Below are 27,210 nucleotides of genomic sequence, written 5' to 3' on the forward strand. Positions count from 1 at the left end.
CAGTAAAAAATATAAAATGCACAGTATATACAGTACAGTATATATCTATATATATTATATACAAACAACCAAGAAACACAGTCAACAGTGTTATTGTTGTGTGATGGATTTTGCCAGAGGTGAGTTATTGTACAGTCTTATTGCGGTCGGCAGGAATGATCTCCAGTATCTGGAATGATCTCCTGCATCAGGAATGATCTCCTGTATCAGGAATGATCTGTATCAGGAATGATCTCCTGTATCAGGAATGATCTGTATCTGGAATGATCTCCAGTATCGGGAATGATCTCCTGTATCAGGAATGATCTCCTGTATCAGGAATGATCTGTATCTGGAATGATCTCCAGTATCTGGAATGATCTCCTGTATCAGGAATGATCTCCTGGATCGGGAATGATCTCCTGGATCGGGAATGATCTCATCTCCTGTATCAGGAATGATCTCCTGTATCAGGAATGATCTGTATCTGGAATGATCTCCAGTATCAGGAATGATCTCCTGGATCGGGAATGATCTCCTGTATCAGGAATGATCTGTATCAGGAATGATCTCCTGTATCAGGAATGATCTGTATCTGGAATGATCTCCTGTATCAGGAATGATCTCCTGGATCGGGAATGATCTCCTGTATCGGGAATGATCTCCAGTATCTGGAATGATCTCCTGGATCGGGAATGATCTCCTGGATTGGGAATGATCTCCTGTATCGGGAATGATCTCCTGTATCAGGAATGATCTCCTGTATCTGTCCTTGTGACAGCGGAGCTGGAGGAGTCTTTTGGAGAAAGTGCTCCGCTGTCCCTGCAGCAGGTGGTGGAGAGGGTGGACAGGATTAGAATTGTACTTAAGTAAAGTACTTGAGTAAATGTACTTAATTACTTTTCAGCAGCACGCACACACACACACACACACACACACATACAGGTCGGACTTCTGGGAATAACGTTCACGTCCTCCTGGCGTTTTCCTCTCCAGTGTGCAAAAAAAAAAAAAGAAAAAAAAAAAAAGGCAAAAGCTCACAGTGCACTCACTCACTCACTCACTCACTATGCGGCCGCGTTGAGCTGCAGTACCCGTCGGCCGCCACTAGATGTCAGCTCATCAACGCTGCATCGACCGCGGGCGGAGTGGCCGCTAGGTGGTAGCTCTGCACCAGGATTTCCTCCTCCCAGGTCGTCGAAACAACAAACCGAACTACGGAGCAAGCGGGGTGAGAGAACGTCCGAAACCGCCTCTGACCGCGACTTTTAAACTATTTTCTACAGAAATTGCGGCGGAATTCAGACGGAGGCGGCGTGCGAGTAGTTAAAGTTCCGCTTCTGCCGGGACTATATTTCTCAACAAGGTAAGTTAGCTGTAAAATGGCGGAGAAGCTATCTGGGAACTTAGTTGATTTGTATTTTCGCTAGCCGCGTCGCTAGCCGAGGCTAAGCTGGGAGACGGAGCGGAGCGGGGAGCGGGGGAGCGGGGGAGCGCGGCGCTCCGAGCCGAGCCGAGCCGAGCTCCGCTCCGCTAGCTCCGAGGCTAAAGCGGAGCTAACGGAGCCGGACGTTGTGGCACAGCGGCGCAAAAAAAAAAAAAAAAAAAAAAAAGACGTAGTTCGCGACCGAAAGAAACGTTTTACTGTTTCAACCGACTTGGTTGCACTTTATATATTTGTAAACAAAGTGTTTGTTGCTTATGCAACACCGTACTGGAACTCCCGAGGCAAGATGGAGGACGCAAGGACGTGATGTTTTTTTTTTTTTTTTTGGGGGGGTAAACGTTAGCGGTAGCTGTTAGCGTGGCTAACTAACGGGAGTTATTTCCGTGTCGTTTATCGCGGCGCAACTCGTATTATTCGCGTCGTCTCCGGTCGAGCACCGGGTACGACCACCGGGTACGACCGGTCTCCCGACGCGGGGGGAGTTTATTCCGCGGCGACGTCGCTGACCGTCGGTTGTTGTGCGCTGGCTAACGTTAGCCCCGCGCTAGCCCGGTGAGCCTTGCGTTGTTTTGTTTTTGTGGTCCCGAGTATCGGCGGCTTCGGCGAAACGCGCTGCGCGGGTTTCTGGACCTTCCGGTTCGGATAATTGCGGGTTTGTTTGCCCTCGGTGGTGCGTGCTTTTTTACTTCGGCTGACGCCCGGGAAAAGACGCCAAAAAAAAAAAAAAAAAAAAAAAAAAAAAGTGGCGCTTAGCAGCACCGGCGTCAATTTTGACAAGGAGCCGACGAAGAGCGTTGCCGAGCCGGCGTTGTTACAGGGAACCGAGTCGCTGATTTGCGGCGCCGTCGTCCCGCTGGAAATCACACGGTTAAGTTTCGCTTCTTCATTTTTTTTTTAATCGGAGACTTATCTCCTGCCGCTTCGCATTCACACGTTTATGAGATACGCTGCCCGATTTGGCGCCACTTTTTCCAGTCTACACCCGTAGACGATCCCGTCGTCTTGTCATGCAGCATCTCCTCACTGTGGAGGAACCAGAGACGGTCCCATGTTGTTAAAGACAGGAACATCCCGGTGAAGTCTAAAGTCGCAAAAGTCGCTGCGTCCGTCTCCTTTGCATCGTGCAACACCGCACATGCATACGTTAACCGTGTTGTAAATATTAGGGGATTTGTGCATCGGTTATTATTTATTGGTAATAAATACGCTTAGTTAAGAGCTTCAGTTTCGCATATGTGGGCCGTCGTTTGCTGGGTGTTGTGAGAAGGAAGCTCTTGATCAGGTTTCTATCACAGTTGTGCCCATATGCTCTGCTCGCTGCTTACAACTCCTATCATGGTTTGTGAATGACACGGTTACATGTCAGTGCTGCGTGTACTAGAAATGAAAGAGGCACCCACAGCACCCAAGGGTGGTGTAATGGGTGGAGTTTGCGTTTCCTTTTTCGGGACTGAACAGTTTACTCCGGTGTGCTTTTATTGACTTTCATTACTGCTAAAGAAAAAAAAATAAATAACATTTGTGTCTGAATTGCAGACTGAGTAAAAAAAAAATAAAAAAAATCCTGTTTTGAAAAGTTACTCCTGCTCTCCTCTTTGATCTATGTGCCACTAATTTACACATCACAACCATGCAAGAGTTTCTGTGTCCTGCAGTATCTTGTTGATGTTGATATTGTCTTTTGATTGGTTGAGAGATGTATGGGGCGGATAGGGCAGTGCCATATTTGGCCATTGAGGAAGATACTCCAATCTTACTTGCATGACGTTGTCTGTAAACTGAGGGGAGCTGAGAAAGAGAGGGAGCCAATGGCGAGACAGCCAGCGTGACAGGAGCGCTTGTGCCCGCCCCCTGTTACCATGTGAAACCTTTTCTTTTTTTTTTTCTCTGAAAGACATCAAAGAAACATTTGCTCACTACGGAGGCTGTGATTTCTGAAAGCACACATATATATGATGTTTGCTTTTGTTTTGTATAATTCATCTTTTTTTTTTTTTTTTGCTGTGTTAAAATGACAAATACATCTCCACGTGTAGCTCTCTAAATTATCCTTTTTCCATATTCTAGGTCACATGCAAGCTCTCTTGTCTGTTATTTTCTGAAGATCTCAAGCCAGTTGTAAGTTGAAGTTATCCAGAAGATGTTACAGAAATGATAGCAGCACCAGAAATACCATCAGAGTTCTCCTATACTCAGTAAGTACCTGCTTCCACTTTTTATTCACTGGTAAGGTTTAGGTCAAAGTGAAGTTTCATTCTAGTATTTGTTTGCATCTACCAGGGATACAGACACCCGATTCTCCTCAGACACAGACTTCTCTGAGGATCCCGATGGAAGGAGTGCAAATACAGCTAAAGGAAAGGTATGGAAAGCACAAATGGACCCTTGTCCTGCGTCAGCATCTCGGTTGGATGACACAGTGTTGTGTCTTTTTTTGTGATAACATATATTACACATGGATAAAGTGAGCTTTGTCTTTCCTCACTCTCGGCTATGATTCATAAACTTACTCTGTGTTTTTTTTCATACTTTTCTAGGGTGGAAAGAAGGGGAAGAAGGCAGCAGGGGAGAAAGGAAAAGGAGGGAAGGGGGCAGGCCGGATAAATGGCCACCACCAAGAGAATGGCATGGAAAACATGATGCTGTTTGAGGTGGTGAAGCTGGGCAGGAGTGCAATGCAGGTATAAACAGCAACATCTTTGATACTACAACATTGTAAAAAAAAATATATATATCTTTTTTTCATTCAAGTTAATAACTGGTCTACTTTTTGTACTGATTTACAATTTTTAAACGTGTCCAACCCTGTGTTCCTTCAGTCAGTGGTTGATGACTGGATTGAGTCGTACAAACATGACCGAGATGTTGCGCTACTAGATCTCATCAATTTTTTCATCCAGTGCTCAGGATGCAAAGGTATTAATGCGTTTCTGTTCACGTCATCCCACCTGTCACTATTTAACAGATATTGAGGTAAAATGTTGAACCGCATTACTCTCTTCTCACTCAATTGTTCTTGTTGAACACTAACTCCATTTTCTGTGTAACCCTTTTGTGTTTGTCAGGTGTGGTCAGTGGAGAAATGTTTCGCAACATGCAGAACTCCGAGATAATTCGACGAATGACAGAGGAATTTGATGAGGTAATTTATGTCATCAGAGTAATTATTACCATATTCACCATGAATCTCATAGGTGTCATTTTACATTAAATGTTAAAATCAAAATTCTTTTACTTGAAAAGCACCAAAGAGCTTGCTGACTTGGTGGACATAACAGCTATTTGTAGCAGCATTTAATGATGTTCTTCCCCCTGTTTCCTCTGTAGGACAGCGGTGACTACCCTCTCACCATCGCTGGGCCCCAGTGGAAGAAGTTTAAATCAAGTTTTTGTGAATTCATTGCTGTGCTAGTGCGCCAGTGTCAGTACAGTATCATCTATGATGAGTACATGATGGACACAGTCATCTCCCTTCTCACCGGACTATCAGACTCCCAAGTCCGAGCCTTCAGACACACCTCAACACTGGCAGGTAAGATGAACTGTGTCTGTGATGAACATTTGAATGCGAGTGCTGAATTGCAATAAGTGGTGTGTTCTTCAACTACACAGAAAAGTTAGCTTGGTTGGGATAGTCACTAGCTTGTTTTGTTTACATTACTAGCTCAATTTGATTGATTTTGCATTTTGAAAGTATTTTAAATAGTATTAACGATGCACGTACAGTGTATATATTCAGTTTAGTTAAAAAAAAAAAAAGAAGAAGTGTTCGTTGTGAGGTTTATACTGTCAGTCTTCTTTATGTTTTGCAGGGTGCAGTCATTGTTAAAACGTAATTTTGGCTCTTTTAGGAAAGTTATTTTCGATACTTTTATGAGAATAGTGTAGAATGAAAGCAACCACAGATAAAGGCACTCAGCCCCCATGACACACCCACACAGGGGTTTTCACTTATTTTGCCCAATTAGACCTTTTTTTTGTTTTTTTTTAGTCCTCTTAAGAAAACGGCAACTTGCACCTTTTTCATCGGTTGCGCTTGTAACGCACACGAGAGAGCTCAGGATTGACGTAGGCAGCAAGAATGACTTTACACACTAAACTAAAGAGCCAAAAGCACCTGGTGGGGGCAGATCATATGCTCTACAATAACTCGAGGTATGCAGCACACAGCCAGTATTGTTTGTGCAGTAGCGTTGCACGTTTCACAAAACCAATACTTAACTGTGCAGGTGGGTGGTGTGACCACAAAACACGTCTCTATTTTTCTGTCTAGGTAACCGTCTTTGTCCTTAAATGTCAGTGTTCAGCAGTAATATGCTTTTGTTGCGCTTCTATTTTTGTGTTGGAGTGTCTCAGTTGATGCACAGTTTATTTCAGATGGTGTCCTGTTTAATAATAATGCTCTCTGGCCTGAGCTTAAGTGTATACAGAATGCAGCTAAAAGTAGACCTATTCATATCCTCAGTGAATGGAGCTTGGTGACTGTTGTCAGCATATTTCCAGCATAATCAAATGTAAGGTCTTAACTAGGCAGAGTGAACACATTTCTACCAAATACAAATAGGGTTTTTAATTGGGTTTATTTCATCAGCATTAAGGAGAAAGTTGATTTGTTTGTGTTTTAAAGATGACATTTTACCAAGGGGCTAGTTTATGTTGCACGTCATTGACACCATATACAAACACAAACGATCAAATCAGGTAACCTCTCATGGTGTTGAAAGCCAAGAATACTGTTTGTCTGTGGACTTTTTTATTTCTTAATGTTTGTTACTTGTGCTTTTTACAGCCATGAAGCTGATGACAGCCCTGGTGAATGTAGCTCTAAACTTGAGCATTAACATGGACAACACCCAGCGCCAGTACGAGGCGGAGAGGAATAAAATAGTGGCCAAAAGGGCAAATGACAGACTGGAGCTGCTCCTGCAGAAACGCAAAGAGGTAAGCTCGGCCACACTTTGCTGCCTTTGTGTTGAAATGCAGTTTACCGAACTACCTGTCTCTTTCATTTTGTTACTTTTACCCATTGAAAGCTTCAAATTCTAACTGAAATCTCCTGCCAGATGGAGGTCAGTTTGACCAGTCATTTGTTTAGTCATGAAGTTCATTATCCAAAGTGGCATGCTCCAAACAAGACCGAGGTCTTCCTCTAACTTTTGGCAGAAAGTAGTGTGGTCTCACTGTGATATGAATGCACTAAAAACTGTCAATATAATAAGCTCGCTGTGCTGTGCTGTGCTGTGCTGTGCTGTGCTCTGCTGTGCTGTGCTGTGTTGTGCTGTGCTGTGCTGTGCTCTGCTGTGCTTGTTCGTCTATGATTCTAAATTGAATAACAGATTTTCAAAATATAAATTTGTATCTTGCCAGTGCAGTTACATTAATGGGACATTAAAAGGCAGAACGAAAGGGCAATGGTGTACAACTTGTACACGTTGGAGTTATTTTGTTGGTCAACTGTAAAGAAAGATCCGTTAAAGATTGAATAACTTGGGGATTAGCTTTGCAAAATGAAAGTGAATTGACTGACTGTGTTTACAGTCATTAAGCGGTAAATGGTGCTTGTGAAAGGGGCTGTTTGTGATTTAACTGATTATTCCATGTGGGGACAAGTCAGCACAGTGGATAGGTTTTACACCAGTATATATTGTAATGGCTGTTTATGAACCCTCGCTTTTCACAACTAATACTGAGCCTCATGGCACAATAGAATAGCCCTGGTCTTCTTTCTTTGCGTTCATCAGTCATGTCAAGAAATTGTGCCAGAATTCAATAAGATCTAGAGTTGATATCAGAATGCTCAAAGGTTGTATGTTTCCCAGCTTGCAGGCTGTTGCCTCCTACAGGCTGTTTTGTTCAGGCAAATCATGAAAGAACCTGTACACAACCAATCCTGGCTAAACAATCATTTCTGAATCACTTGAGCTTATGACCATACTTTTTTTTTTTTTTTTTTTTTTTTTTTTAAAACAATAGCAACTACACCACCCGAATTGTCAGTTTATTAGGTTATGTAACAGCAGGTCCCACTGGGCATCCATCTGTTAGTTCTCTGTGCAGCCGCACCACAGCATGGTGGCTTAGTTGGCTGTAGCACATCTTGTTAGAAATGAGTCCTGGTCACCTCTTACTGTAGCAGTCTAGTCAGTTAGGGTGTATGTTTAATGAAATGTGCTCATGTGTTTTTATTCTGCTCTTTATTTCAGCTCCAAGAAAATCAGGATGAGATTGAAAACATGATGAATGCAATATTCAAAGGAGTGTTTGTTCACAGATATCGGTATGGCTTCATACAATGAACATCTATTATCAACAACTTTAATACCGTCTTGGTTGTTGATGCTGCTGAACAGCTTTCATTCTTGTGTTTTGTTCTACAAATGATGATAAAATGTTTTTGCAGAGATTCGATAGCAGAAATCAGGGCAATCTGTATAGAAGAGATTGGAGTGTGGATGAAACTCTATAGTGATGCCTTCCTCAACGACAGCTATCTGAAGTATGTGGGATGGACGATGCATGATAAGGTGGGTTACATGAAGGTTTCTTATGCCCATTGTAGTTTTAAAGTCTCTACTCGCCTATGGTCTGCCAACACGGGAGTTCTCACCTTTATTTCTTTCTTAATTGGACCTCTTCTCAGCACTGTGATTGTTCACAGACTGAACAACCACATCTCTGTCACTCTCATGTCAGTTTTCATGAACCTGTTCATGTTGGACAGCTTAAACCTCTTACAATTTTATTGTTGTATAATTTCTAATTTAGCTTTGCATAACTCAATCTGAGCAGGTGTCTAATCACACACACACACACACACATACATATATATAAATATAAATATATATATATATATATATATATGTATATATATTTATATGGATATGGTTTCCCAGATCACAAACTTCAATTTAAATTGATTTGTTACTTCACCATAGATGTGTTTTTCCTCATATATTGACAAAAATACCTGAAATATAGTAACCTTAATAATGAGAAAATATCTTGAATTAAGACTCACCTGCTTTTATTTTGCTTATTAGATCTGTCAATCAATGCTGGAGTAACAGCAGGTTTCTGTTCTGGTGGCTACACAATGTTTAAAACGGAGTCAGTGATTGTGCCTTTAGCAGCGCTGCGCACCCACACAAGTGCTTTATGCATACTTTGTGTGATGAGACACCTGCTCAGATTGAGTTATGCAAAGTTAAATTAGAAATTATACAACAATAAATTTGTAAGAGGTGTAAGATGTCCAACATGAACAGGTTCATGAAAACTAACAGGAGAGTGACGGAGATGTGGTTGTTCAGTGCTGAGAAGAGGTCTAATTAGGGAAAAAAAAATAAGGTCACACTCTTCTTAATGTAATTTAACTTGTGTATATTTAAAAACAATCCTGATTGCATCTCATACCTACCAAAACCAGTAATGGATACAAATGTGTTCTAATTCTATTCCAGCAAGGCGAGGTACGTCTGAAGTGTCTGACAGCTCTGCAGGGCCTCTACTACAACAGAGAACTCAATGCCAGACTGGAGCTCTTCACCAGTCGCTTCAAGGTCAGCACCACCTGCTGGACAACTTGAACACAACAGCTACCACTTTATTTCTTTCTGCACTCTGATACAAAAACAAACTGTAGACTCACACTCTGGTCACATGTTTTCATTTTACTAACAATTACTAAACCTATGAAGCCAAATGACTCATTAGGTCTGCTGTCTCTTTGCTCAGGACCGTATTGTCTCCATGACTCTTGACAAAGAGTATGACGTTGCAGTACAAGCAATTAAACTGCTCACTCTAGTCTTGAAGTAAGTGGCTGTTCTTGATGATATCGAATGTCGTTGACCACATATTGGGGGGGGGGGGGGACAGTTTGTACATGAAGGACAAGCCCTTGTACACAGTTACATTAAGTACATGTGTGCTATGAGCAACTCCTTAGTAACTGTCTGTGTTTGTCTCTGCAGTAGTACAGATGAGGTGCTGACCCCTGAAGACTGTGAGAGTGTCTATCACTTGGTCTACTCAGCACACAGGCCTGTTGCAATCGCAGCTGGAGAATTCCTCTTTAAAAAGTATGTCAGACATAAATCCAATTTTTCTTTGGTTCATCCTTGCTGTCATTTTGTTGTCAAATTCAGAGTTTGAGTTTGTACAGTTGTTCAACGATCAGTCTCTGTTGGAATTTGTGAGTCAGTTCTCAGTTGAGCTCATAAGTTTTAATTTGGTGAGCCCCTTGCTGATTTCATGAAATGCTGTTGGAGTATTATGTAAGGGTTTTGTTTGATATCCTACTCATGATAAATCTTCTCAAAGATTGTTCAGCCAGCGGGAACCGGAGGAGGAAGGTGCCCCCAAAAGAAGAGGCAGACAAAGCCCCAATGCCAACCTCATTAAGACCACTGTCTTTTTCTTCCTGGAGAGTGAGGTACATTATCATATTCTATTTTGTACTTCCCCATCCAGGCAACATTTCTCTCTTCATTCATAGTAGTGGATGTAAGAAATTCCGTGATGCATCCTTCATTTGTGTGAACACCTCTCTTGTTAGCTCCACGAGCACGCAGCTTACCTTGTGGACTCCCTATGGGAATGTGGTGCCGAGCTACTGAAAGACTGGGAGTGTATGATCAGCTTACTGCTAGATGACCCGTTGCCAGGAGAGGAAGGTATGTTACCGCTTTCTTTTATTGTGCAATTCAAAACACAACTGTGTTACAGACAACACTGATTGTTGTGTGTCTGTTTTTTTGTAGCTCTCACAGACAGACAAGAGACGGCTTTGATTGAAATCATGCTGTGCACTGTACGCCAGGCTGCTGAATGCCACCCACCTGTTGGAAGAGGAACAGGCAAGAGGGTAAGAGTGGCGAGCACACACACTTTGAAGAGTGAACCAAGATTGGTTTGTTTGTTTGTTTTAACTGTCCTGGGATTTCGATGATGACAGTTGTGTTGAAGATTGATTACATTGATTACTGAACTCTGGACCGGGATCAGTTGAAGCTGAGGCTAGTTGTGTGGTTGATCATTTTTAAACCTTTGCTTTCTTTGCTCTGTCTGACTGCTGTGGTTTGCATAATTTGAGACACCAGAGAATAAGAGGATTGCTTTGTGTATTTGTGGAATATATTTGAATGTATCGCATGCCGATAATGACATGTAATTTGTGCTGAAATGTTTTGTGTTAATGTTAACTAACTTTTGAAAATTCATTCAATTGTCAGTTGTTGGACAACAAGGATATTCAGATATTCTACATGTTCATAGCAGTAAAAAGTTGATGCGTAGCTGCGACTCTGTAGAGTTGTATTCACTAAATGTTACATGAATGTTTTTCTTTTTATTTCCTACTGGGTTAAGCCAGAGTGTCTTTTGATCTCGAATGTGTAAGCAGCATTACTGGGTTGTGTACAACACATCAAGTTAAAAAGACCTGCTTCTAGGTTTTGTTTTACTACTTAAATAATCTAGAAGATGCAGTAAAATCAATAACCTGCGCCGAGTAGCTGGACTAAAGTTACAAACCTCTCCAAATGTGAAAAGCCCTGTGATAAAGGAAAAATAAATAATCCTGGCTAAAATAATATATGGCTGGAGTTTAAATTAACCCCAAATGCTGTAGTGAAAAAGTAAACTTTACTAAAAGACTAGACTTTTGTATGCATGAATGCAAACTCGTTGTGTGGACAACTATCTAATGTGCTTGTATCACACGATCAGGTGATGACAGCTAAAGAGAAGAAGACTCAACTGGATGATAGAACCAGAATGACAGAGCTGTTTGCTGTGGCTTTGCCCCCTCTACTGGCCAAGGTATGTTACTTCCACTCACTGCTTTTGACGAGCAGTATTTCTTGTGTGCGCTTTTAGCATCATTAAATATCATTATGTTGTTTGTTCTACAGTACGCTGTGGATGCAGAGAAAGTGACTAACTTGTTGCAGCTGCCTCAGTTCTTTGACCTGGAAATTTATACGACAGGAAGATTGGAGAAGGTAAAGACAAATTGGCTCATTAGACAACACCATTCAGAACAGGACAAAATTGGATGAGTGTATTTAACATAATACTATGATCATTTGTCTTCCTCATTACCGGTTATCACACATGATATTGATTTGTCCATCTCTTTCGTTCTACTCCAGCACCTGGAATCACTGCTGCGACAGATCAGAGAAATTGTGGAGAAGCACACAGACACTGAGGTTTTGGAGTCCTGCTCCAAGACTTACCACGCCCTCTGCAATGAGGAGTTCACAATCTTTAACAGGGTAGACATCGCCCGCTCCCAGCTGCTGGATGAGCTGGTGGACAAGTTCAACAGGCTACTGGAGGATTTTCTACAAGAGGTAGGAGTGACGGTGTGCAAATACAAATATACTCATTATTCTTTTGGCAAACTGAGCTTGAAAATCAACACGCATAGATGTCTCCATGTCACGCGACGCGACGCCTGTAAGACACAGTGGAGGTGTTACCAGTGTTGTTTGGGACAAACAATATTGCTCATTGACGTCAAATTCTCCTACTCTGCAGTAGCCTACAGCCACATATTATTTAACCTCTCAGATGATCATATTTTCTTGCCAAACAATGTTAATGGATGGAACAGCAAATTGAGGTTAAGGTTAAACTGGGTCAGACATATTTTACTTTGTATTTACTAATATTTCAATAACATGGTAATTAGTTTCATTAATATCAACAAAGTCCAGTGTAATCAGAAAACAGGAATTTTAGCTTGCTCATGTGCACCTTGAAGTATTGCTCTGTTTTATGGATCTCTCACAAGTGAGCAGATATCTCGAGCTCTTGCTTTAATATTACCCTCAGAATGTATTTCTTTTATTTTAATAATAAGGTTTTCTTCTAATCTGAGAGAATCTCATCTTCTTTTTTTTTCCCTCCTTGAGCTGTAGTAATTACAAAACATTGAGGACTAACTTAAGTAAACCACTGTGTTTATAGAAAAAGGCCATTTACTACTGCACATTAACTGTAAACATTTAGATATGTGATTGATGTACTGCTTATGTGGAACACTGAGAAAATCCAACAACAGTGTGAGAAGTAGTTCATTAGATACTTGTGTTACTGGACAACCTGAAAACGTTTACTTGTTTTAATTCTAGAGGATTCAGTCTTTATCAGATGAGTAAACATCTTAATCTATGGGATAAAATCACAGTTCCACAATTTCTCCTTTCAGGGTGAAGATGCTGATGAAGATGATGCTTATCAGGTTTTGTCAACTCTAAAGAGGATCACAGCATTTCACAAGTATGAAATTATTCTCAGAAGTACTCATTTCCTCACTTCATATCCGCCTTCTAACATCTCCTGCGCCCTCTGCAGTTAGAGCAGTAATTTACCTGTGATTCTGTGTACTTGTGTCTGAAATTGATGAGACGTTATCACCTCTGTTGCAGTGCACATGACCTGTCAGGGTGGGACCTCTTCACCAGCAACTTCAAGCTTCTCAACACAGGCATAGAGAATGGAGACATGCCTGAGCAGGTAATTAAATATACACAAGTACCAAGTTGTGCCTCTACAAATGTTTCTTTTTGTGAATACTAAATAAATATGAACCCCCTCCTCCCCCTTTTTTTCTTTTGTTTTTTTCTTCTTGTGAGCAGATAGTCATCCATTCACTGCAGTGTACCCACTATGTGATCCTGTGGCACCTGGCTAAGTCATCTGAGGGCAGCTCCAGAAAGGTGAGGTCGACATTAGCGTCATCATCTCTATTCTGCGGTGTTGTAACAGACGTGGACAGGTGTGAGTGTACGTGCGATGTAAAATAATGTGTAACTGTCCTTTGTATCAGGATGATCTGGTGACCCTGCGGAAACAGATGAGGGCATTCTGCATGATGTGTCAGCGCTACCTCACCAATGTCAACACGGCAGTCAAAGAACAGGTGACAGACGGGAGAAAACCTCCTTTCCTTGTGTAGGAGGAGTTGTAAGATCCGTTTAAGAGCAATAAATGGAGATCATGAATAAATAGGCAATGCAATAAAAGCTTTTACCTCATAGGAGATGGATATTTATGGCCACAAACGCCGATAAGAAAAGTGGTATTGCCTGAATAAGTGGCCGTAGTGAATACGCTTTACGCTCTTTCATATGTGCTAAAAAGCCATCTCAGGCTTGCAACTGATGAGAAGTCAGATTTTCACTTGTTATGAAGGTGTTCTGTATAATCATACACAGACACTTAGTTTAATACCTCAGTCGTAAGGAGTCTGCTTGTATAATGCTTGTGCACACAAAGTGTAACCTTTTGTTCTTCTTTTCTCTTCTCCCACAGGCATTCACCATCCTGTGTGATCTTCTGCTCATCTTCAGCCACCAGATGGTGTCCGGGGGCAGGGAACACCTGGAGCCTCTGGTCTATTCCCCAGAGGACTCGCTGCAGTCCGAACTGCTCTCCTTCATCCTGAATCATGTCTTCATAGACCAGGACGACGACACAAATAGCACAGGTACAGATGCAAATATGCAGTATTAGTACACTTCAATGGCATGAGCAAGTAAACAGCATGGTTTTTCAAATGATATTTTTCTGTCATCTCAGACGGGCAACAGGACGATGAGGCAGTAAAGATTGAAGCTCTGCACAAGAGGAGAAACCTCCTGGCAGCATACTGTAAACTCATCATCTACTGTGTGGTCGAAATGAAGACCGGAGCTGACATCTTCAAACAATACATGAGAGTAAGTTAAACATTTAGAAAACACAGTTCTACGTTATAGCCATTCATTTTGAATAAGGAGGACTCGTGCATTAGAAACACTGGTTTTAATAAACCCATTTGCGCTTGCTTTTTTCCTTGACAGTATTACAATGATTACGGTGACATCATCAAGGAGACCATGAGTAAGACTCGGCAAATTGACAAGATTCAATGTGCCAAGACGCTCATCCTCAGTCTGCAGCAGGTCAGTGCACACATTCTTGCTCATTCATGAATTTGTTCAGTAATTCTGACCTTTGTCCCGTGTTAAAGATGTTGTTTATCTAATTTTCCGTGTCTCTCTTGGTGCTAGCTGTTTAATGAAATGCTGTCGGACCTGGGTCATGGGTTTGATCGCTCGTCCTCTTCGTTCTGTGGAATCAAAGAGTTGGCTCGTCGTTTTTCTCTAACCTTCGGCCTCGACCAAGTCAAAACCAGAGATGCCATAGCCATGCTACACAAGTAAGGCTTCATCCTTCTCTTGCTGGTTTGCGCTACTCATCTTACAGTTTTGGCCTCATATCTGGGAACTGCCATGTTAGACAAATTACTCCTTCAATGCTGTGTTTCCTTTTGCCATGTTATTTTCCCTCTGGATTTTGGGGACCTCTCTTAAGCTATCGAATGTTGCAGTTTAGTCTGTTTCCCATACACTGACAGTCATGTAGAAAAACATGTAAAAACGACACTGAGCTGTTTGAACACAGTGGAAAAGAGCAGTATTATAAAAACAAGCCTGCTCTGTTGGACAAAGTCTACGTACGTAACCTTTGCACTGATCAAAAGAGCTGCACAAGATGTTGTTGCAAAATGTGAGGTCTAAAACTTTATCAAACAGCACTTCTATTTGCTGCTGCATAATCATACATTTCCCACAAGCTTCTCCAAACATCAACTAGTGCAGTGGCAAAAGAAATATATTTTAATGCAGTCTTAACCTTTGTTAATAATGCATGTTTCTTCTTTTAAGCAGCCATGGAAATATGAGTATTTATACGTTCATATTTCTCCACATTTGTAAATACACCTCAGCCACATCACATGGGTTTCCTTTCTTTCATGTGGATTATTGAATTATAATCTCACATAGGTCCCAGGAAAGCCAGTGAATGCACGCTTCCTATGCTAGCGTGGGTATCCTCTACACTTGTGTGACATATGTGCATACTATGTAACGGGATATGGCGCCTGTGCAACAGGCTTTTAAATAATGAAAAAAATGCTGCTCGGATTCTATCTAGTATTTAAAATGGTCAAACTTTAAAGTTTATGTTGCACATAATTGCGTTGTGAACATACCAGACACAAATTGTTCACTCAAACAAGTTTTTATATATCGTTAAACATGAGTGGAGCTTTATTGAAATGTCCAAAACATGTCTGTAAGCAGCTTTAATCAAATACGGGTTGGTAAAGATCAGTGTCCCTTGTTGGAATAAATAAATGTCTTAAAAAAATACTTAAAACTTCATTTTTTATTTATTTTTTTACTACTCCATGAAAGCGTTCCTCGTCTTCGCTCACAGTGTCCTGTTCTTCCTCTCTGTCTTTGTGCGTCTCTCAGGGACGGTATTGAGTTTGCATTTAAGGACCCCAGTCCCCAGGGAGAAGGAGGCCCTCCCCTCAACCTGGCTTTCTTGGACATCCTCAGCGAGTTCTCCTCCAAGCTTATGAAACAAGACAAGAGGACTGTGTAAGTGTTTTGTTTTTTTGGTTGTTTTTTTTCTGTTCCGCTTTTGAGTGTGAGGCTTCAGTGGCTCAGTGCAACAGGTGTTAGTGGCAACTGGTGCAACTGGTGTTTCGGCAGCGTGAGAGGCTTTTTTTTTTTTTTTTTTTCTTCTTCTTCTTCTTCTTTTTTCATGCTCCAATTGGAATGTGCACCTGGTTTCATGTGTAAAGTTTGTCCTCTGTATGCACGCGTTCATTAATCTTGTCTCTGTGCTCCCCCCTCCCCCCCCCTCCCCAGCCACATGTACCTGGAGCGCTTCATGACATTCCAGATGGCACTGCAGCGAGAGGACTGCTGGCTTCCCCTCATCTCCTACAGGAATTCCCTGCAGGCTGGTGGTGATGATGATACCATGTCTGTGATGAGTGGCTACTCCAGCAGAGGCTCCTCCATTCGCTCCAAGAAGACTAAGCCTCCTGCTGCCACAGCGGGAACTTCAGCCGCCAAGAGGAAGCTGCCAGAAGGTATTGCTCCAGAACGAAAAAAAAAAAACAACAACCCCAAAACAAAAGAAGTTAATTAACAGCGTAATTATGGTGTTTTCTTCTTTTTTTGTTTTTTTTGGAACACACATTAACCTCCAGTGTAGTTGAAAAGCTTTAAAACAGGATATCAACAGTTTGTTTTAACTCTAAACAAGAATTAGTTAATGGTTATTAATTACTCTGAAAAAGCTATATTCTTGAAAACCACATACAATACAGCCCAGAAATAATGTTACAAAAGCAGAGTTGGAGCCCAGATTAACCCAGATGTGTTCCTACCAGCTTTGCTCAGCCAGCCGAGCTGATGGGTGAGGAGATTAAACAGCAGATGGTAGGAGAGAGTCAAAGTACTCCTCAGCAATCACGTACCGTCACTTAAATCTGTGTTTGATTAACATCTCTTCATGACCAAGGATGTTTCTACAATGCCGAATGTTATATTTTATTTACATTTCTTTTTTCTTTTTTTGTGACTCCATCTGTCAGTTATCTTTGGTTTGGATTTCACCGTCAAAATGATTTTTGACATGCAAACTCACCCAGCACCCAGTACTGTAATCCACATACTGAAAGAGTATACTAAACTTCTAGAAATGCCATACCGACGCCTCTTTAAAAAGGACAAACTGTGAGAACCCCTGTCTTGGTGTAAAGATTGATTTGCTGATTATTTGTTTTTCATTTTTAGTTCACAATAACGATTGTAAATTTGCTCACGGTTTGTTTTGAAACTCAACAATGGCCACACTTAAGGGGCTTGGGAAGACAATTGCCAACTTTGGCCAAATGTATTACAAAATCAGTCCCGTGCAGGTTGGTTGAAATGTGCCTAACGCTGGTACTTCCCCTGCAGAGGAGAGCAGCAGCAGCGAGGTGTGGCAGCAGAGCATGCAGACCCCAGTTATGATGCCGTCCCCCCACCTTACCTCCACTGCCATGCGAGACCCCAAGAGGGGACGTGATGACAGCTTCTTGGGGGTCTACCCCATCCCTCACGAGCAGCAGCAGCAGCAGCCCCACCAACACCCACAGCACCATCAACAGACGCCTCAGCACCACCAGACACCCATGGATTACAAGTATGCATGCCTCTGTGTTGCATTCCTGAACCGTTGCAGTCACTTCACAGTTCAGCACAATACTCATTACGGGGGTCACAGTTCAATACGTGCACATATTTTTTTTTTTTCTAAGTTCAAAGGAACAGCTTGACTGTAGAAGATTGATGAATTCCTACTTTGGAATAAAATGCAAAACGCTTTTAAGTACAAAATCAAATAAAAGAACACTTTTGTTGGCCAGATCTGAAAAAAGGTTCAGACAGCCTCAGACGAATGCCCTCTAAGAGACTGGTGTTAATTTATGTCACGAGAAATACAGCTTTCATTTAATTTATGTAAATTAAAGATCCCGTAGGTGCAGAATAATAAATATGGATATTTAAATATTTCCGCTCCTCTCTGGACACCATCAAACTTTAGTATCCTTGAATGTCACACGGTGAAAGTGCTTTCAGCCAGCGAGCTGCCGCCTCCCTTCTTTTCTGTGTAAACACGACCACTGATGCCATCAGAGTTTATGATGGTTGAACTTCAACTTTCCACTGTAGCCTGCTGTGTGACCATGGCAACCGCAGAAAAACAGCACAAGCTGATGTTGCAAACTGAGTTCAGTGAATGATGTGCCTCTTCACCAGCAGAGAATGGACAGATCAATGAGGAGAAAGTCTCTGAGCAACATCAGCTCCAAGATCGGATTATTTGGACGTAGCCAACAAACGACCTTTATGACATACGTTTTACAGAACTTGCCGTATTAATTGCGTCGTGCTGTTAACAATTTCCTTGGTTTTAATCTGCAATTCACTGTTTAGCTTCATGATGAGATTAAACATAGTGTACAGCTGATAACAGCAGCCCGTTGTGTTCAGGCTCATAGAGCTGGAGGTTGCCTGGAGAAACAGCAGCGGTGAGGCGTCCTGCTGCTTCCAATTCCAAACACACAATGCCAACGTTGCCACAGTGGCAACAGCTCACAGTCTGAAAGAACCTCAAAAGTACGAATAAACTTCACAGTCCAGCATTTACTTTTCTCTTCCTGCTTTGCTTTGTTGACCCAGCATTTCCAAAACTCTTCAATGGCCACGTACTTGGAATGAATATTCTGTTATTTCAGTGCATCCTAATGCTTAGCACCACAAGATTTTAAAAGTATATCCCGGCTCATGTGCAGGCCTATCATTCAGTTCAGCGCATCACTTATTCTCTGAGAATGGGATGTGACTGGAATGAGCCAAAATACATTAGGATAGGGTTTAATGTAATTTCCCATTTGCATGCTATTAATTTTGAGGGCAAATGATTGCAAAATGCTTGTACTCAACAGTCTGCCAAGGGTTTGCTCTACTGGGATCGTGATTGACTCGTTTATTTATCCACCCTGGCTTTTCATAGGCGCCAGGCCAGTGTGCGACATAGTTGTATGTGACATCCTCACGGCATCTCCGGTTAAGACACGAGGCACACGTGGATTCAAAACCGTGGCTGATTAATGTGCTCTTGTGCCTTTAGTTCCCAGGTGACGTGGATGCTGGCTCAGAGACAGCAGGAGGAGGCACGCCAGCAGCAAGAAAGAGCCATGAACTATGCCAAGCTCAGGACCAATCTGCAGCATGCTATGTAAGACACCGACGCCCCCGCACATAGACACGCATGCACTAATCTGATAACAAGTACACCTCCGTAAATATATCATGGTTTGCTTAGCAGTCGTCGCGGCACTGGGCTCATGGAGGAAGACGAAGAGCCGATTGTGGAGGATGTGATGATGTCATCTGAGGGTCGTATGGATGACCTGAATGAAGGCATGGACTTTGACACCATGGATATTGATCTGGTGAGACACAAATATCGCAGAGTTTTCACGAGTTTTTTTTTTTTTTTTTTTAATTTTTTATACTTCATTCAAATTCACTAGATCTCCCACATAGTGTGCAGACAAATATAGGAATGCTGCCATCCTTTGAAGCCAGGCCTTTTGTTTGTTCTTGTATGCATACAATCTGTCATTTTTTTTTCATGCACATTTGTAGCTAAGAAACAGAAGAAATCATCAAAAAGAAATGTTGGCTCGAGGGAAGGATATATCTGTTTTTGGTTTTTAAAAAGATGAAACCTCTACTCTGTCGGCAGTCCCTCGCCACCGATGGTACCACACGAGGCAACATGACAATTTTTTTTTGCCCGTTTACGCCAACACCACAGAGCAATGTATGAGGAGGTTAAAGCCAGAACTAAATTTGATCCGCGATAAACCTCTATTTTGGATGCTTCTGCTGGAGCCGGGCTCCACGAGACCGTCTCCATATGTCATGTTGAATCAACAAGAATATTGTACAACTGCCCTCGTTGCTCTAAAATTCACTCCAGTTAAATGCTCCAAATATCTGCTGAAATTACACGTTTGATTTTGCGGTATTGTGTATTGCTTCAAATCTTAACGCGGCATCGTGTTTATTTCCCCCAGCACCCATCTGTGCTTTAGTTTGTTTTGGGTGCGATGGTGTGAACAGTGGTCGGTTGTGTGACGAAGCAGCTGAGCGGGAGTTGTTCCGGTGTCTCCTCTAAACATGCCGTCTCTCTCTCTCTCTCTCGTCCAGCCGCCCTCTAAGAATCGCCGCGAGAGGTCTGAGCTCAAGCCCGACTACTTTGACCCCGCTTCTATCATGGATGAATCGGTGAGGCTCATCTACACTTTACTCAGAAGTGGTTGCTTCGTGCTTCGGACTAATCCCGGCGCGGCGGTCATGCGAAGGGACGCGACTTGTGATTTTTGTTCATGTAAATAATGATACTGTAAAGTAGATGTCACTGTTTGCAAGTGAATTAAAAGCAGATGGCTTGAAAACAAGGCACATTACATGGACTACTTGCTGGCTTGTTGTATTTGGGAGCTGACTGAGACTGCAAAACATGTCCAGCTGACCAGCCTGTAGCCGAGTGCCACATTTATTTGCGGTCGCAGAGCAGCCATTTATGCTTGTGTAAACAATTTTTATTTATTTCAGACTGCATGGCCAGCAGTAAATTCTTGTTTCAGCATGTCACAACCTTAGGAACCCGAACCCTAAGGGATTTTGCCTTTTGGTTGTTCTAAAACTGGGCTTTTGAATCAGACTCGAAAGAGTGCTGTGTGAATGTTTGGTGGCAGACATGAATAATTTTTGACCACAAAAAGTAGCAGAAAACAGGTTTGTCTTTGCTTAATCCTTTACATCTTGTTCCATTAAATCTTTTTTTCTGAGCAAAGAAATAACATGCAGCATACTTGGCTTCCGAGCTTTTCGCCACCACACCGCAGCTCAGAACAAATCAGCCTCAGGTCCGTTTTTCCCACAATGTTAAAAATATTGTGGCTGTTCATGACATTATATTACGAAACCTTAAACGTTGAAATTAAATGTATTAAATGCGATGCGATATAAACGGAAAAAAACAGCAATTATTCCCACCCTATTCCCTATCTTTTTTTTTAATTTTTTAATTTTTTTACTGTCAACGTAATTCGACAGTCAGTTTCACTTCAGCACTTCTTCTGTCTGACTTTAGACTGTTCATTATTTGCTATGATACTTTGTCCAGTGTGACACTTTGGCAGTTATGAGAGCCAATGAGTTTCATTGCAGTCAAATATGACTCGTGTCCACAGATCACACTGGTGATAAATACCTGTACTTTAATTTAATCACATGGAAGTCATTACAGATACATTCAAATACAACGTGTACAAGAGAGTTTCTGACCGTTATTAACGTTGTGTTTGTTTCCTTTAGGTCCTCGGGGTGTCCATGTTTTAAGCTAATATCCAGATGATTTTGACGCTGGGATAACAGAAGAGGCGCTTTGTATTTAAAGAGAATTTTAGATGCGAAAACAGAAGTGTTTTCTGTAAGAAAAAGCAAAAACAAAACAAAAAAAAAAATTCTGGCTTGTACTCCACGTGGACCAATGACAACCCACACTCAGTGTTGCTTGCTCAGAGAGGACTTTGTTTCAAATATTTACTTTTATAATCTTGGGTAAGCTCTTCCTGTTCAGAAATAGTGTAACAGGCCACTTCCAAACCTATTAGAAATGAGACATGTCGGAAGAAAAATCAATAATAGCTTTTTTGTTTCCTTTTTTTTTTTTTTTTTTTAAATTTTTTTTTTTAATGGGGATGAATTGGTGTGTTTAACTTAAGAAACATTTTTTTTGTTTATGTCTAACCCTTTTTACAATTGTAGTAAGTTACCAGGTGTGAAGTAGTTATTTATAAACGGACTGTAGTAGCTTGCTTGTACTGTGTTAGCCAAGTGGATGGAGGTCTTTATGTTTCTGTGCTCTTTTTTTTTTTTTTTTTTTTTTTTTTTTTTTCCCCCCCTCCTTCTATATCTTAAGTTCCTTCTCCCTGTTGTTGGGCCTGAGTTGAGGTCCTGATAACCACTGGTGGTTAAGATGGTGAGACGTCACATAGAATCAGTCAACATCCCTTTATGCTGTGAAGATTCCTAGAGTCCACTGAACGCTCCACACTGTTAAGCAGTAAGTCCAAGAGCTTACCCCAAGATTTGGATCACTCCTTTTAACCATCATCGACTAGAAAAACGTGCCCCCCCCCTCCCTCCCACCTGCCCAGTAATGAGTTGTATCCCAGCAGTGCCACTGTGTGGGCTCTGGAAGACAGCAGCTCGGTCAAACAAAATCACACCTTTTCTCTTTAAATCCAGCAGCATAATGTTGAAATGGGTATCTCTACATTTTAAATAAAAGGTATATATGAATCGGTGCTGATTTTATATATGTGCTTTTGGTTTTTCTTATTTTCAACTTTTCAACCTTCAGTCACAAAGTTTGAGAAATGTGTAAGTAAAAAAAAAAAAAAAAAAAAAAAAAAAAATGAAAGCATGTGAAGCCATGCATCAAGGAAGATTTTTAAATTTGTATTTTTCTGTTTTTTTTTGTTTTTTTGTTTTTTTGTTTTTTTTCTGTCTTGATAATGTCTTCGGGTTTCTACCTTTTTTCCTACATGTAAATTAGTTTGGATAAAACTAATGAAAAGACTTGTGAAATTCAGCTTTAAGGTTTTCTCAACATGAAAAGTCCTGTCACAAAAAAAATACTTCTAATGTTGAAACTAAACTAAAAAGGTAGTCATTCAGACAATACTGAAGATGAAAGTTATTCAGCAGCGCTGTGGCAGCTAGACAAAGCTTAGATTTTGACATATATTTGTCACACACAAGTTTTAATGAAATGTTTTGTCTACTGAGGTTTTTATTTTGTAGTCATTCCATGCTTAAGCCTTAAACATGCTTGTGGAGGTCACCTTTTCTCACAGCAATCTTCCATGTCAGAGGATCAGTCATGTTTAAAGGTGGATAATTGGCTTCTTAGAACATGAAATATGAGGTGGTCAGATGTAATGTGATAAAGTAGATAAACAGCCTATATGTGTTTTGCCTAATTATTTTATGTAAGTAAAAAAGAAAATTCTTTTAAGGAAAAAGTACTGTTTATTGTTTGTTACTTACCACTACATCGGTATAAATTCTTATTAGATCATGTGTATATATACAAAATTTAATTTCTTTCCTTCCTTTTTGGCCATTTCTGTGTTTTATTATTTTTTTTCTGCACTCTTGCCTACACTCTGAGTTGTTGTCTATTATCCCATCCTCTTTCAGTCACTCTGTTTTCTGATTTGTACTTGTCTGGAGACAGTAACTTTTGAATAAAAATCAACACATTTCATCGGTGGTACTTTTATTTTTACTTTTACACAATAATACCTTTAATCTGCTCCCCCCCCCCCCCCTTTGCAGCTCTATCTGGGGTAAATATAGCTCAGTTGGGGTGACACTCACTTAAGTTATTCCCTGTAATGGCACTTGGGGGCAGTGTAGTCCAAGGCAGACGCCTCATCTCCCCACAACGGCATTGTTAGTGTTGTGTCGCTCTTTGTAATATACGTGTCAGTTTCACTTTGCTGAAAATCCATGGCTATGTATTCTGAGACACATCTCCCTGTATATGGCAGCTTTTACATTTGTTTTGACTCTCAAAAGGACCCTTTTTAGCAACACTGATGTCTTGTGTGGAGACAAAAGGGGCGCCACAGTTGTTCTAATGATAAAAGTGAGGAGGTGAGGTAGCAGAAGAAAGGATGAATGCGACACAGACTTGAGTGTTAAGTGCGTGTTTAATAAGAGGAGCTCAGCTCATTGCGGGCGTGCTGGAATTGGACCTGGCAGAGAGTTCCCTTCATGTCCAGCTTGTGACACATGAAGAGGCTCATCTATCACGACGTCAGTCTGCTTGTCACACGGCGGCTGTCAGAATAATGTGCAGAAAAGCGCTTGCCTCGGCAGCCCTGTTTGATTGTCCTGTGAGCTGTCGGCTCTTTTTTGGTAACGTGCTGTTAGTAGTGCTCATGCAGAAAGAGACTAAAGGTAAAATGTTGATGAGCGCCTGTAAGCTTTTGTCACACCAGTATCTCCCCGGCTCACGCTTCCGTTCCCTCCTTCCGGCGCCTGATCCCACAGCAGCGCATCTGCTCGGGCTGACTTCGGTTAAGTTATGTTGCAGAGGTCACGGCTGCTGCTGACTTTAAATCAGAGCCACAGCCTCAGTTGGGTTCCCAGCGAATATTTACTTCTGATAACCCAAAGGCCTCCACAAGCACTATCAGTTCAGCTGGTGTTGAAACCTCAGAGGGTCAAGGAGGACTGGGAACCGGGATTCCGACACGCATGAGTTCTCTGGGTAAACCCGTCTAACAAGATCTGAACAGTACTTCGTGGCCATTTAAAACATGTTTTCTCTACATTAACTGAACCTCTTTCACATAATTGATTGCAACTCTCAGGGGAGTTGTTGTACATGTGAGGATGGAGACTTTTTCAGCATTCTGCGAGAAGATAAACCCCACAGAATTTAAATTCTGTGGATAAATCATTAATGAGAGCATGGGGTGTAATCTCCTCAGCTTGTAAAGGCAGAGAAAAGCAGCTCACCCTGGAAAATCATTTACCAGGACCTGCCTCAGATGAGGCACGAGGACTCATGCGTGCACACAGAAAGAACAACTTGCAGGCCTGAAACATTCAAATGTCCAGACTCGTCTTCTTGCGCCTCGTGATGCACTACAGCACACTCCATTCCTCACGTTTCCGAGACATGTCATTTCAACAATTCGCGGTGCATCTAATAAACCATCTGGTAACCAAATAAAAGGAAAGAATCTCTCCTGGATTACGAGGAGACGCTCCGTGGGCTGTAACAGAGATGTCAAGGTGAATGTGAAATGAGAAAAAGGATCAATGCCCTTCATTATGAGGAGCAGGTTTCATGAGACGGGCCAGAACAGGTCAGAGATTCCAGTGGAAAGCTATGAATAGAGCGCCGTGGGAACCTACTGTCTGGCCTCCTGTCGGTTTTCTACGTACCTACACACGGGCAGAGCAGCAAAAGGTACGCTCAATGAGTGAACGAGTGACGAGGCTATTGTACTTCGAGGACAGAAGCGGGAGGATTAGTCTTCCTTTGGCACTGATGGTCCGGAGCGAGGAGGGAATCTGTCATCAGCAGAGCTGCAGGTGGTCCAGAGGTCTGAACAGGGCATTCGACCCCGTGAGGCAAGAAAACAAGACGAGTTTTCAGCTGGGAGCGGGAGGATATTTACCCTGGGTTACCCTGGAATCTGATTCTCCACACCTCCTCTCCTCACCTCACATCATTGTTGTGGAGCCACTTTCACTCATCCCAGTGGGCCTGAGCTCTGCAGCGAGGATAATAACGGCTTTCCCCGCAGGAAGGGGGAAACAAGATTACGGTTTCTCTCAATTAGAGGGGAAACTCTGGAAACACGCAAGCTACTGAGGCAGCACTGCGCCACACAGGCCCCTACATTTCTACGCTTCCATTTTCAAATCCCTTGAAGCTTGTTCAAAGGTGACCCGCGGATGACTGAACGGATTCCTGGGCCAAGCCAGCACTGCTAAATCATGAGTCTCGGTAAAGTTTGGATGAGTGTCTTATAAGGGCGTGATGAGACAGGTCTCATAAAGATGACGGAGAGCCCTGTGTGTCACCAGCCCCTGCCAGGAAACCCCAGTGATGAACGAGGGCCAGGACACCTCCGCTAATAAGACTCATCTCTTTAATTGGCTTCATGATACGACCGTGCAAATGGCCCGGGGTGCGGCCATGTGCGCGTTAAATGTGTGTGCACTATGTCCACCTGTGCATGTATGCGTAGGAGGGACGGGGGGTATATTGGACGTGCCTGCATGCGTGCAGGCAGGTGAGCGGCTCACGCGTGTGCCTGTTATTAGCTTTCTCACTTCCCGTCCTGTGCAGATACGAGCTCCAGATGAGGGAGGGGAGCCTCATTAGAAAGAGAGCACTTCTATTGCTGGCCAAGATTTAACACCTCGCCCAATAATAATTTATTCAATCTATTCTTAAGTATTGCATGCACCGGTAGATAGGGGTTAGGTTATGTAACAGTGCGACAGAGCCTAGTTTGAATGTGATATGATGATAATTATAAATCCAAGGAAGACGACAGATGGTGAGGTGCTTTAAAGGTTCAGCAGGTATAAGTATTACTACTCTGCTGCTGCCAGATCAGTCCCTGGGAGAGTGAGAGGAGAGAAGGAGGGGGAGAGGGAAAAATTAGATGTAGTCAAAGACAAGAAGAGAGAGTGCAGACACAGTAAGAGAGAGCTGGTCCTCGTTAGCACACTATTCATCAGCCTCGCGGGGTCAGGGTTCACCGAGCCCCGAGGCTTGGTGTGTGACCGGTCACCTCTCACCCCTGACCTCCTGCCAGCACCTGGAGCTGAGGTATTTCCGCATAACATTTTACTTGTAACATTTAGTCTCTATTACTGATTGTCAGCCGGCAGGCTCGGGACGTGTATTTCACGTTGAAACAGCCTCGGCTGTAAATTTTGAACGATCTCTGTGTATCGCATACCAGCCGGCTCTCCCATACAGAGCAGCCAGGACTGGCTGACCCGGGGCAGATGGGAGTTAGAGAGGAGGAAACGCAGAGAGGACAGAGAGGTACAGGAGACGGAGTGGGTGGAGCAGGGTGGAGGAGGCAGGTCAGGGTCACAGCTGCGATAAAGAGGTCAGAATGAAAGATGTTGCTTCAGTCGCACCGGTGAGCAAAATAAACATCCTCCTAAAAATAATTCTGGGGTGCTTGTGTTCATCAGTTCTCGCTGCTACTCCAGCCAGGTGTAGGCGGCTCTGCTCTCCATAACACACCTAGAATCTGCTGACTTCTCTGAACAAACTGGGTTAATAATGTAAAAAAAAAAATGCGCGCGGAGGCTTTGATCTCAACTTCCCCCAAAGTTCATAGGACAAACAGAGCCAGCGATTATCTTAACCCCTCCAATAAATATGACGTGCCTGTCTTGACTTCATGTCTACCTACGCCTGCCCACGAAATCTCAACTTTGGCCTTTTCCTCTGACCCATGCTTGTGACCTTTCCGTTTCTCGGTATGTCTTAATTCCCCCTTGAAGAATTTCTGCTGCCCTGAGTCGAGCTGCTTGCAAATCCCTTCTGAATAAAGTTGTTTTTTTGACTGGCTGATTGACAGATTGCAGTGTGAATGAGCCCCAAATGCTCAAGGCAAATAAGACGAGCAGGAACACGTGCACACACACACACACACACACACACACACACACACACACACACACACACACACACACACACACACACACACACCCCTCTATGCCTCCTTCTGCCTATATTTCATT

General features: G+C 42.3%; 1 protein-coding gene across 3 annotated transcripts; it reads left to right on the forward strand.

The window, feature by feature from the left end:
* The first annotated feature begins 1,159 nt into the window (after nucleotides 1-1,159).
* Nucleotides 1,160-23,182, forward strand: stag2b (STAG2 cohesin complex component b). Of its 3 annotated transcripts, none has more exons than XM_069170670.1 (34): nucleotides 1,160-2,293; nucleotides 3,494-3,621; nucleotides 3,707-3,788; nucleotides 3,964-4,107; nucleotides 4,246-4,342; nucleotides 4,492-4,568; nucleotides 4,754-4,958; nucleotides 6,216-6,367; nucleotides 7,630-7,703; nucleotides 7,827-7,950; nucleotides 8,887-8,985; nucleotides 9,161-9,240; nucleotides 9,400-9,507; nucleotides 9,749-9,860; nucleotides 9,984-10,101; nucleotides 10,189-10,292; nucleotides 11,156-11,248; nucleotides 11,341-11,430; nucleotides 11,581-11,784; nucleotides 12,645-12,715; nucleotides 12,865-12,952; nucleotides 13,075-13,155; nucleotides 13,266-13,358; nucleotides 13,751-13,925; nucleotides 14,018-14,157; nucleotides 14,281-14,382; nucleotides 14,491-14,639; nucleotides 15,742-15,870; nucleotides 16,144-16,370; nucleotides 17,245-17,470; nucleotides 18,962-19,069; nucleotides 19,157-19,286; nucleotides 20,050-20,127; nucleotides 21,223-23,182. In XM_069170670.1, the coding sequence occupies exons 2-34, from the start codon at nucleotides 3,578-3,580 to the stop codon at nucleotides 21,244-21,246; spliced, it is 3,828 nt and encodes a 1,275-aa protein (XP_069026771.1). In that variant the 5' UTR covers nucleotides 1,160-2,293; nucleotides 3,494-3,577; the 3' UTR covers nucleotides 21,247-23,182. The 3 variants fall into 3 exon arrangements, with proteins under 3 accessions (XP_069026771.1, XP_069026770.1, XP_069026772.1); XM_069170669.1 differs by having other exon boundaries at nucleotides 1,160-1,345; XM_069170671.1 differs by having other exon boundaries at nucleotides 1,160-1,345; nucleotides 19,160-19,286.
* The last annotated feature ends 4,028 nt before the right edge of the window (nucleotides 23,183-27,210 follow it).

This window comes from Embiotoca jacksoni, unplaced genomic scaffold, assembly GCF_022577435.1.
Source record: "Embiotoca jacksoni isolate LCO1_2020_lvr unplaced genomic scaffold, fEmbJac1.0.p SCAF_5, whole genome shotgun sequence".
Lineage (NCBI taxonomy): Eukaryota > Metazoa > Chordata > Actinopteri > Embiotocidae > Embiotoca > Embiotoca jacksoni.

Bases quoted from the DNA above. Each gene is read 5' to 3' on its own strand.
- stag2b (XM_069170670.1), top strand. From the start codon at position 3,578: ATGATAGCAGCACCAGAAATACCATCAGAGTTCTCCTATACTCA. The intron at 4,343-4,491 runs GTATTAATGCGT...TGTGTTTGTCAG, and splicing joins CCAGTGCTCAGGATGCAAAG to GTGTGGTCAGTGGAGAAATG. The intron at 4,569-4,753 runs GTAATTTATGTC...TTTCCTCTGTAG, and splicing joins TGACAGAGGAATTTGATGAG to GACAGCGGTGACTACCCTCT.